The sequence below is a fragment of the Helobdella robusta genome (assembly GCF_000326865.2).
Source record: "Helobdella robusta unplaced genomic scaffold HELROscaffold_221, whole genome shotgun sequence".
In the NCBI taxonomy this organism is placed as follows: Eukaryota; Metazoa; Annelida; class Clitellata; order Rhynchobdellida; family Glossiphoniidae; genus Helobdella; species Helobdella robusta.
In genome coordinates this window covers 1-11,855 of record NW_008704175.1, presented here as the reverse complement: position 1 = coordinate 11,855, position 11,855 = coordinate 1, and the positions used below count along the sequence as shown (strand labels likewise).

Below are 11,855 nucleotides of genomic sequence, written 5' to 3'. Positions count from 1 at the left end.
TGATGATGACAGTTATGATGGTGGTTATAATGATGGTGGTAATTATAGTTATGATGACTTTTATGATGATTGTTATGATGATCGTTATGATGATAGTTGTGATGGCTTTTATGATGATAGTTATGATTATCGTTGTGATGATAGTTGTGATGGCTTTTATGATGATATTATGAATGATTTTATGATGATGATGATAGTTATGATGGCTTTTATGTTTGTTGTTATGATGATAGTTATGATGGTTCATACTTTAGCTTTTTGACATACTTTGTTCTATTAACGTAGTTTAGTAACATAGAAGTTTGTTAACATGGCTTTGTTTAACATAGTTGAATTTGTTAGCATAATTAACTCTACATGAACATGGTTTGGTTTATTAACATAGTTTCGTTTTTTAACAAACACGTGTACATGTATACACAAACACATACATACATACACACATACACATACATTCGGTGTTATGATGTGATATTTGTCTCCTAATTCTCATCTTTTCTTTTCCCACTCTTAGTGATTTAAAGTATGAGCTGAGTCAAAAGCCGTTAAGTAAGCTAGGGACCGAGTTAAATGACTTCAGGTAGGTGAGATGAGTTTAATAGATATAGGTAAGCCAGGACTTCTTACTTATTTTTATTGTGATTTTTGTTCGCACACACTGTAAACATACATTGTATACAGAAACAAACAACATTAACTCATTTAAACATATACAACCAAAAGCAAACATGCATACATAGTTTTTTGCGTTAACATTTTATTTGGGTTTTTGTTCATTCTAACATCTCCCTCAATGAGTAGCTGCCTTGACGTGGCGAGGGAGCTTACCACTAAATGCTACTCACGAAAGATGCCGTTTCAATTAACTTTTTGAATAACGGCGTTTTCAATTTTTCATGTCATTTATATTTTTAAAATTTCATTTATTTATTTTAGATGTGGTATATTTTTATGTTTCACATGATATACATTTATATATATATATATATATATATATATAATTTTTACATGTTTCACACGATATATATATATATTTATTTATTTATATGTATAATTTTTATTAGGGATGCGCCGGATTTGGGCTCGGCCGGATTTTAGTTAGTTACCATTTTACATACGTTAGAAAAAATACTCACATTTACGGTTATCTAATGTTGAACATCAAAAAATAATACCAAGCAAATAGTTAATTAATTCAAATATATAAACACATTCTTTCGCACTCTAGTTATGTGGAGAATACTATTAAACATTTTTGTTTACTTTTAAACAAACTTAAATTCACTTTTCATGTTTTTTAATGGTAAATTTTTATTTTAAACCACATAACTAGAATAAACTAAGTGTTAATTAAAGTTTAAAAAATTTGTAATTTCCATTTTTAAACATTTCCAAACATGGCGAATAATATGGATGATGAAGATAAAAAGAAAAAAACCGACACTCAGGAGTTAAAAAATGTGAAGTTTCTCCCATTCTCTAGCTGTATGGATCCGGGTTTCTGGAACAAACTTTGCCAACAGAAACTTAATGAATATCGATTGAGTGAGGATGCCATCCCCATCAAAGGATACTACTGTAACTGTACGTTTCTGAAAATTTCAACTTTTTCAATTCTTTTTTTATTTTACTAATTAAAATTTAATTGAGTACTATTAATTTTAATTAAATTAAAACTACTAATCACTGCTAATGATATAATAATAATTGAATGAAAAAGCAATAATATATTATAATTTTAAATTATAATTTATTTTATAACTTTTTTTAATATTTAATTATTTAATTTTGGTTTATTTCACTTTCTTGACTAATTCTATGATCCTATCAGTTCTTATCTTCTTATAAAACATTTTAATTAATTATTTTGTTTTTTTCTTCTAAATAAAAAAAATTTGTAAGGTAAATCATTTGTTTTATATTAAATTAAAACTCCTTTTAAATATTTCAGATTTAGCAGAAAACTTACCATCTTTCCTCAACATTGACCACAGTGCGTGGGACATGTATGTTTTGAAATTTTTAATTGAAAAGTTTATTCTTGTTCAGTTGATTTTATTTCTATTAATTGATCTTCAGTATATGATTGATTGATTGATTAATTATTTAATTAATTAATCATTTAATTAATTTCATTACTAAACTGACACTGACTAACACTAAAAAACAAACAATTGAATTTTTATTTTTGCCAAAACATTTTTAACTTTTTTTTCTAATTTTTCGAAAAAAAAAGAATATTTAAATATTAATTAATAAATAATTGGTTATTAATAAATGAATGTTAAACTAATTAATTAACTAATGAGTTAATTATAATCATGTTATATTTTCATCAGAGACGACGATGTTGGTACCAAACATTATAAAGTCCTTGGCAGTCTAAAAATCTTAAACACCATTGAAGACTTTAAAAATTTCAATTACACCAAACATCTAGAAGATGAAGGAAGAATGGTTTTAGAAATTTATCATTATAATTATTATTGTTATTATTATTATTATTATTTTAATTATAATTGTAGTTATTATTATTGCTATTTATTCCTTATGAACCATTGAAGACTTTAACAATGTCAATTACACCAAACATTTAGAAGACGAAGGAAAAATTGTTTTAAAATATTATCATTATTATTTTATTTTATCATAATTTTTGTTATTATTATTGCGATTTATTCTATTACTTGTTTTTTAAATTCATGTCCAACTTTTGTAGGAAAAATTTCTGAAAGAATTATATCTTCTTTCCTTAGATATGGTCAGAGGTAATGACAAAAGGTCCATTTAAAGACCCATCTTTGTTAAATAGATTTTCATTGGTTACATTCCCCGTTAGTATATGTGTCTATGTGCATCTTTGTTTGTTTGTTTGTTTGTGTGTCTGTGATGTGTGAGTGCGTGAGTGTTTGTGTGTGTTTTGTGTGTGTGTGTGTGTGTATGTATTAATTTTGTAACACTAATGTAGTTATTTGTTTTGTTTATCAAATAAAATCTTTATTTTAGTATAAAATAGTTTCAAATGACTGTATAGGTTATCATAATTTGAAAAAAATAAATAAAGAAATTAAATGACAAATGAATAAAAATAAATAATAATTTATTTTCCTAGAATTTGAAAAAGTTCACTTTTCACTACTGGTGCTTATTCCCGTCCCTCTGTCCTAATAAAAAATTTACCATCGAAGGCCATCCTGTCAATGTCAATGATTGTTTCAGCTTGGACAAGGTCTGAGATTTGTGTGGGGCTCGGTGTCAACATGAAGAATGACAGCAATATAAATATACAGTACATACTTGCATACACACACACACCACACACACACATACACACACACACATAAACACACATATCATACATACATGTTTTTTCAAACAATGTTTTCATTTGATATTTAGTAACCTTATATTATTAATTCATGAAACTTTTCTTTATTATTTTTTTTCAGATGCAGAAGTTTGTGGAAAATTATGACAAGTTTAAGAATGAACTTCTACAGCATCAGCAGTCTAAAAATTCGTGTTGTGCTTTCCTAATAGACGAGAATGACATGAACGTTCATCCATTTAGTTACATTCAGTCACTGAATGAGGAAGAAAAGAAAGATCATAAAATTGTCAGAAATTTTCACGAAAATAATATTTATTTATTATTATTATTGTTATCATTACAATATTATTATATTTTCGCGGTTGATTAATGTCGTAACTTTTTTTATTTTTTTTTATTTCGTTACAGTCATTTTTTATTATTAATAAGGTTAATAATACAAATATTGTTCGTGATGTTCTCATTCAATTATCATAATTTATTATTATTATTATTCATTAATATTATTATTTATTAATATTTTTATTCTCATTATTATTCACATAGATGTTAGGATTTGCCGATCCATCGACTGCGAATTCAAAACCAGGCTGGTCGCTAAGAAATCTCCTTGTACTGCTGTCCACTCATTGGTCGCTTGTTTGTAATAATAATAATAATAAATATAATAATTTTCCTATAATTTTTGAAATAATTTTTCTATTGTCTTTATCTCAATTTTCTTTTTTTTTGAGGTGTCCACAGCAAAGGCACGTTGTACGTGATAGGTGGAGATCTCATTGCATTTGAATCCGGTCAATACGAAATCATTGCCAGGCGTCTTAACCATAACAGCGTCACGTTTTGTTAATTTTTTTGCCCGTACAGTTATGATTTACTGAATGGTAAGGTCAGAGTTCTCTGTCTTCGAGATAGGACGAGCAATGGTGTTAGGCACATTAGTCATAGTATTGTCCTTAATGTCTGTCTTGTTCGTATTGATCCACAATCTGGTTGGTTGGTTGGTTTAGCTGGCTGGTTGGTTGGTTGGTTGGTTGGTTGGTTGGTTGGTTGGTTGGTTGGTTTGTTGGTTGGTTGGTTGGTTGGTTGGTTGGTTGGTTAGTTGATTAAACAGTTGATTGATTGAAATTGGTTTCTTTTTAATTTAATTCAATTTATTATTTCAATTTTATTTTTAGTTTGATTGGTTAATCAAACAGACTGTCCAAATGTGATTGGCTGGGAGAGAAACAGCAAGGAACAATTAGGACCTAGGTTTTTAGATCTCAGCTCTGGCATGGACCCTTACAAGTTTTTTTATTTGTTTATTTTTAATTTTCCGTTTATATGTTTTTTCATTCGTCTCCAATGTCATTCATACTTTCAGTCTTTCATTTCTTCATCTATCCTTAGTTCTTCTATTGATCAAACCATTCATTCATTCGTTCGTTTGTTCGTTCGTTCATTCATTCATTCATTCATTTACTCATTCATTCAGTTTATCAGAATCAGCTGTTGACTTGAACTTGAAGTTGATGAAGTGGCGTCTGGTCCCTGACCTCGACCTTGAAGTTATTTCAAATTCACGATGCTTGTTACTGGGTTCTGGCACGCTGGGCTGTAACGTTGCGAGATGCTTATTGGTTGGTCGATTGTGATGTCTGATGGCTGATTGGTTAGCTGGTTGTCTGTTAAATAGTCAATTGGTTGGCTTGTTTATTTTATAAAAAGTATTTGACAGGTTGTATTGTTAAATAGTTGATTGGTTGGCTGGTTGTATTGTTAAATAGTTGATTGGTTGGCTGGTTTTGTATTGCCAGAGAGTTGATTGGATGGTTGGTTTTGTATTGCCAGAGAGTTGATTGGTTGGTTGGTTTTGTATTGCCAGAGAGTTGATTGGTTGGCTGGTTGTTTGACTGAACAGGGCTGGGGTGTTAGGAACATAACATTCGTCGACAACGCTCGAGTTTCGTACAGCAACCCAGTCAGGCAGTCTCTTTTTAATTTCAGTGATTGTCTAGATGGCGGGAAGCCTAAGGTTGCATGCGCTGCAGCTTCTATCAAACAAATATTCCCTTTGGCGGTTGGCGTTTTGTTTTTCTTGTGTTTGTATGTTTGTGTTTGTATGTTTTGTTGGAATTTTGTATTTGTATGAGTTTTGTTTGTATGTTTTTGTATTGTTACTTGTACATGCATGCTACGTTAGCTCAACTTTTTAGCTCGTTTTATCAGGAAACCATATAATAGAATTTAAGATTATACGTTAAGATTATAAGATTATTCAACGATGTTGTTATTTCCACAATTCAGAATGCGGTCGGCATCAATCTATTTATTCCTATGCCTGGTCACCCCATTCCAGGTATCAACATCTGTATACATTCACACTATCATTCATTCTTTCATTCACACACACAAATACACACACACACACATAGATACTTACGCACGCTCACACATACAGACACATACATACATACACACGCACGCACACACATACAGCACAACTGCACGATAGCACGTGCCAAGACATAACACACCTCATCGAACTCATCCGCGCTCATGACGTCATCTTCTTACTGATGGACACCAGGGAAAGTCGCTGGCTACCTACACTGCTCGGAAGATCGATGGAAAAGGTCAGTGGAGCAGGAAAGGAAGCGAAGTGAAGCGGTTTCAAACGCGACGATATCCTATCTGTCGTGTATAAGAGTTCATGATGCGCCAATTTAATGATACGCGTTACTTGTCTGTCTGTCTGTCTGTTGTTTATCCATTTAAGTCATTTCGCGGAGGGAGAATGGTCTCTAAATTTGATTTTCTAGGTCATAAACTTGATCGTAGTGTAATGTAGTGTAATTGGTTGATTATTATTTATATCGTCACGTGATTGGCCGGTTGTTGTTTAAGCGGTAAAAATAAAACTCCGAAACGGTTAACTGTTATTAAGTAAGAGAGTATGTAGTTAGTGGAGGTGACGAAAAACCTTTTATTTCATTGGTTAGTTGTCTATCTATCTACTTGTTTGTAATATGCGTTTATTTTAAAATTAGATTGTCTTGAATGTGGCCCTCGGATTCGACAGCTACCTAATCATGAGGCACGGGGTAGGCTTCTCAGAGGTCACCAAGTCGGATGGGGTGGAGGGTGCTTGGAAGGTTGTGCCTGGCTCGCAGCTGGGATGCTACTTCTGTAATGATATCTTCTCCCCTGGAAATGTTGGTGCTGTTGATGCTTGTGTACTGGTGTATGGCTGGGTTTGGTTAGAATACTATATATCACCGTCAACTTATTAATCATCATCATCGCTACATCATCATGACGTCACCGTCACCACGTCATCATCGCAAACAGTCGCACCTAGACAGATCATTGGATCAGCAGTGCACAGTAACGAGGCTGGGTGTGCCTTATGTGGCTGCCTCCCTGGCTGTCGAGTTGCTTGTGTCGCTACTTAATCATCCACTTAAGTTAATATTGTTGTTGATGATGATGAGGATGATGGGATTATGATAGTTAAAAGTTGTTTGGTCCTGTTTTGCGCGCTAAAATGTTTTGAATGTTTCATTCCATCTTTTTGTATCTTTTTGTATCTGTCACGTTAATTCGGTTTTTTTTATTTGTCACCAGAGGTCAGGCTAGCGCCGAAATTGTAAATGAATCGGTCGATGGCCTACCTGACTCCAAGGAGGTTTCCATTCTGGGAGCCATACCTCATCAGGTAAATTTTTCGAGTTTGGCCACTCAGTCATAATTATAATTATAATAATAATTATTATTGTTATTATTTATTATATTTATTAATTACTTATAATCAATTTTTTTTATCTCCATAGATAAGAGGTTTTTTGTCGAATTTTTGCAACATTATGCCAGTCTGCAGATCATTTAACATGTGCACGGCCTGCTCACAACCTGTGAATACATTTCATTATAATATTTATAATTATTATTGCTTATTATATTTTTATAGTTTTTTATTCATTCATTTGTTTATTCAATTGTTCATTCATTCATTTATTCATTCATTCGTTCGTTCATTCATTCGATCAACCAACCAATCATTCTAGAAAAACCATTAACCTTTTTTTTAAGTAAATCAATAACTAGTTCATTCACCCTATTATTCATTTATTTATCCATCCAACAATTCATTTATTCAATTTATCCCCCAATTTCACCCATTACTAATCGCTTTCACTAACTCAATCAGGTTCTGGAAGCGTACAAACGAGACGGTATCGAGTTTCTCGTCAAATCCATCAATGAGCCATCTTCATTGGAGGAATTGACCGGCCTGACTAAACTCCACACAGATACTAAGGATATTAAGGTATTAGTGTGTGTGTGTATATCTGTGTGTGTGTGGGGGCCTCGTGTTTGTGTGTTTTTGACATTTTTTTCTTTGACAGTTAATTTACTACATATTTATGACGATTCATGGTTTTTTCATTTTTAACGGTTTTTATTATTTGTCTAAATTTAAATAAAGCTTACTCATCATTGTGTAAGTAAACTATTCGATGAATTAAATGCATAATTAATTAATTAATTAATTTAACAATTAATTAATCAATTAATTAACTAATTAATTATCTTGTTAATCAATAACAGATAGAAGAATTGAGTGATAATGAAGTCTCTGACTAACGAACTAGTGACTTGTGACTTGTGTCTTGCTCCTGAGTTTTATACTAAAATTTCTCAAAGTGATGCATGTACATACACACTACTACACGTACACACACAATACTGTCCATTTTTTAGTCTCATGTTTTTTTATAACTAAATATAAATTTTCAAAAACTGATGGTGGTTATTAATTTGCATTCGTATCTTCATGTAAAAAGAATGATATGCTATCGTTTTAGCAGCGCGTTCGTAGGTTTGGTACCGTATGAAAATGTTCAAGTGTGGTTCCAGTCGAAAAGTTAACATCTGACTAATCTCGTTTTTAAAACAAAAGTGAATTTAAGTTAGGATTATTTATTTCAGAGGTGGTGTAGTACTCCGGTAAAACTTTCAAATTTTATGTGTTTTTAGCCATTTAATTTAAAAATGTCGACATCAGTTCACACAAGCGTCAACTGCAAAGCTTGCAATAGCGATGATTCATTTAAGGACGGTTCTAATATCTTTGCCGCTGTCAAATCAGGGTATGTATGTAATTATGTATATCATGCTATGGTATGGGCTAATATTCTTAATTAATTAAATGGTCTTTTTTTAATGGTTAAAGTTAAATAATTTAATTAACAATAACCATTAAGGTTTAAGTCCATTCTTATATAAGTGATTTGTTATTGGTATAATCTACTAATCTCTCTATCTGATTTTTTAATTAATTTATTTTTAATTTTGATTTAAATTTAAGTTATTGTTATCAAGTTTTATTTTATTTGGGACTTGATTGTTAAAAAATTTCTGTTTTTCGCTTTACTTTTGCAGTTTGCTGTATTTTTTAATTTAAATTTAAACTATTTTGAAATTTGACATGTTAACTGTTAGTTAATGAAATTGCCAGCTGCCAGGTGGCTGGCCTCTTCAAATATAATATATTAGTGTAGTGTAGAAGTAGTGTGATCAGCTGCAAAAACTAACTTACTAAACCAAAAGTAATGCCAAATAATTTACTAATAGAAAAAACCATTGGCGGGGATTAAGTGATTTACATTATTAATTTATTTTTTATATGAACTATTTCTTTAATATCCTAAATACTAACAGAACAAACTATTAACTTGTTTAATTTTTTAATAATCTTTTATTTTATTTTCACCAATCAATCAAAAAAAACACCTTAGGATTTTAATGGCGGTCCAGAGCATAGTAGAGGTGCAGGGTCCAGGTGCCTTCAACACCTTTGATGAAAAGGGAAATACCCCAGCGCATTGGGCCTGCCTTCATGGGAATAAATTGTTATTAAACTACATCATCGAGTGCGATGGGTTCATTAATGAACCCTCTCAAAATGACATTGGGCAGAGGCCGATACATTGGGCATGCTATGAGGGGCACTTGCATATCGTTGAAATATTATTGCAGGTGGATTTTTATTCTCTTTTATTTTTTTTTTTATTTTTTGTTTTATTTATAGAATATTTAATAATATATTTTATTTATTTGTTTGTTTATTTAGAGTTATTTGATATTTTTACAGATTTATTAAGATGAGTCATCTTAATTTTTTTTAATAAGCAAATGCCTTCACTCAAATTTATAAAATTTTCATTTGCAATAATCTAATTTATTAAAGAATTATTTTTTTAGAATCTACGATAAAATTATTTTTGAATTTTAAACTCTTTTTTTTTACATGATTTAGCAAGGTGTATCAATAGACATCCAAGACAAAAAAGGCAAAACTCCGCTCATAGCTGCTGCTCAAAATGGAAGGTGTAGCGTCGGAGCTTTCCTCATCTCGAAAGGTGCCTCAAAGGTACCAAACGACAATTATACATAAATTTTATACATTTATAGTGATACTAATCATGTCCTGGTTATGACATTAAACTGACCCTCACTGCCTTGTGAGTGATGTTGGATCATCAATGGCTAGGCCCACCGCTTATAACTGTGGTTGCGTAAGGAAGGGCGTCCTGCGTAAAAATTAGCCAAATAAATTACTTATGATGGAATGGCGTCGAGGGGTATTTCGGTTTCATCATAGGTAGCCAAACGGCAACCCCCGATCTCGGGGAAAATGTCGTCTAAACGTGTGTTGTTGTTGTTGTTGTTGTTGTTGTTGTTGTTGTTGTATAGTGATACTAATTATAATCTTACCTTATTTCATTATCATAATTTTAGTTCAACCTGTTCTTATACTGCTGGTATGATATGAATGCTGATAAGAATGCTGATACTTATAATTCTATACACTTTTTTTATTAGTAATGTAAATCCTACTGTTACATTACTGCATACAACTACATACTACATTTATATACAAATGTACTTAAATATATACACATACATTCATACACATACAGATACATACGTACCTACACATTCATACACATACATGTATACAAACATACACACACATTTATACACATACATAAGCATACATGTATACAAACATTCGCACACATACACAAAGAAATTCAGACTTACACATATGTGTACAGGTTTTTGTTGATTGTGACGGTGATGGGCCACTACATTGGGCGGCTTACAATGGTGAGTTATAAAAATAAAAATCTAAGAAAGAATTTATAAATGTAAAAAAAAAAATAGAAAAATTAATAAAAATTTTCAAAATATGACTGCCACACCATCATCACTACCGTCCTTAGGACAAGTTCCAATGGTTAGGATGCTAGTGTATTTTGGCTACGACCCTGAACAACCAGACAGTCACCAGCAGACACCCGTTCATCTTGCCTGCCTTCGTGGGTCAGTTGATGTCGTCAGGGATCTCTGCGAAATTGTTGGTGCTTTTTGTTTGTATAAATTATCATTGTTTGTATTTATTATCAATGTTTGTATATGTTATCACTGTATGTATTTATTATCTTTGTTTGTATATATTATCATTGTTTGTATATATTATCATTGTTTGTATTTATTATTATTATTGTTATTAGTACAATTGTCTTTGTTGATGTTATCTACTTTCACTTTTACTTACGCATAAAAGACATTAAACAACCTGGTCACCCAACTGACAACAGACCGAAACTAAAAAATAAAAAAATTAGGACAAAGTGGACATTACGGTCAGGGACAAGAATGGTTGTACACCGTACATGCTGGCCGTAAAGAAGAAACAGTACAACGCGTGTAACCTCTTGAAGCAGGTCGAACAGAGGAGGTTGAAGAAAATTTATTTCCCCAGGAATTTTAAGTTAGGGTTTGTTGCTCTATCTTCGTGACGATGGCTATTTTTGTTGTTTTTGTTGTGTGATTGTTGTTTGGTTTTATCATTATTTTTCGGCATTATTATGATTTTTTGGCGTTATTAGATGTTGTAGTTGGATTTTATATCAGAAACAATATTGTGAAAGTTGTATTCGCGCTATTGGTTATTGCCTTGGTTATTATTGCCTTACAATTATTCTTATAGTTAGTTTTAAATTATTATTATTATTTATTATTACAATTATTCTTAAAATTTGTTTTAAATTATTATTATTTATTATTACAATTATTTTTATAGTTAGTTTTAAATTATTATTATTATATTATATTATATGTAAATATAACTTTTCTTTCTTTTCCTAATTTAAAGGTCTCTAGTGGATGGATCGTTCGTTGGTGGGTCTGGTCTAAACATGTATAAGTTTCTAGTCTTGTTCCTATTGTTCTTTGCCTATCCTCTATACGTCTATGAGGTTGTATACATTATACATACATACATACATACACACGTACATACATACAAACAAACCTACCTACCTACATACATACATACATACATCATACATACATACATACATACATACATACATACATACATACATACATACATACATACATACATACATACATACATACATACATACATACATACATACATACATACATACATACATACATACATACA

General features: G+C 31.2%; 2 protein-coding genes across 2 annotated transcripts; both read left to right on the top strand.

Moving 5' to 3' along the window:
* Window positions 1–1,310: 1,310 nt before the first annotated feature.
* Window positions 1,311–8,120, top strand: HELRODRAFT_105102 (hypothetical protein). Its single transcript, XM_009018822.1, has 19 exons — window positions 1,311–1,584; window positions 1,952–2,006; window positions 2,340–2,457; window positions 2,757–2,834; window positions 3,113–3,229; window positions 3,450–3,617; window positions 3,878–3,963; window positions 4,199–4,323; window positions 4,531–4,621; window positions 4,809–4,953; window positions 5,235–5,393; window positions 5,621–5,684; window positions 5,813–5,949; window positions 6,364–6,528; window positions 6,665–6,780; window positions 6,941–7,031; window positions 7,147–7,227; window positions 7,524–7,643; window positions 7,925–8,120. The coding sequence occupies exons 1-19, from the start codon at window positions 1,398–1,400 to the stop codon at window positions 7,958–7,960; spliced, it is 2,139 nt and encodes a 712-aa protein (XP_009017070.1). The 5' UTR covers window positions 1,311–1,397; the 3' UTR covers window positions 7,961–8,120.
* A 204-nt stretch (window positions 8,121–8,324) lies between these two features.
* On the top strand, window positions 8,325–11,643 carry HELRODRAFT_195105 (hypothetical protein; the record flags this gene model as incomplete). The annotated part of the gene is made up of 7 exons (XM_009018821.1): window positions 8,325–8,466; window positions 9,115–9,355; window positions 9,636–9,749; window positions 10,438–10,489; window positions 10,606–10,739; window positions 11,011–11,156; window positions 11,541–11,643. Coding segments are annotated over exons 1-7 (888 nt in total), but the record flags the coding sequence as incomplete, so codon positions are not given.
* Between the last annotated feature and the right edge of the window lie 212 nt (window positions 11,644–11,855).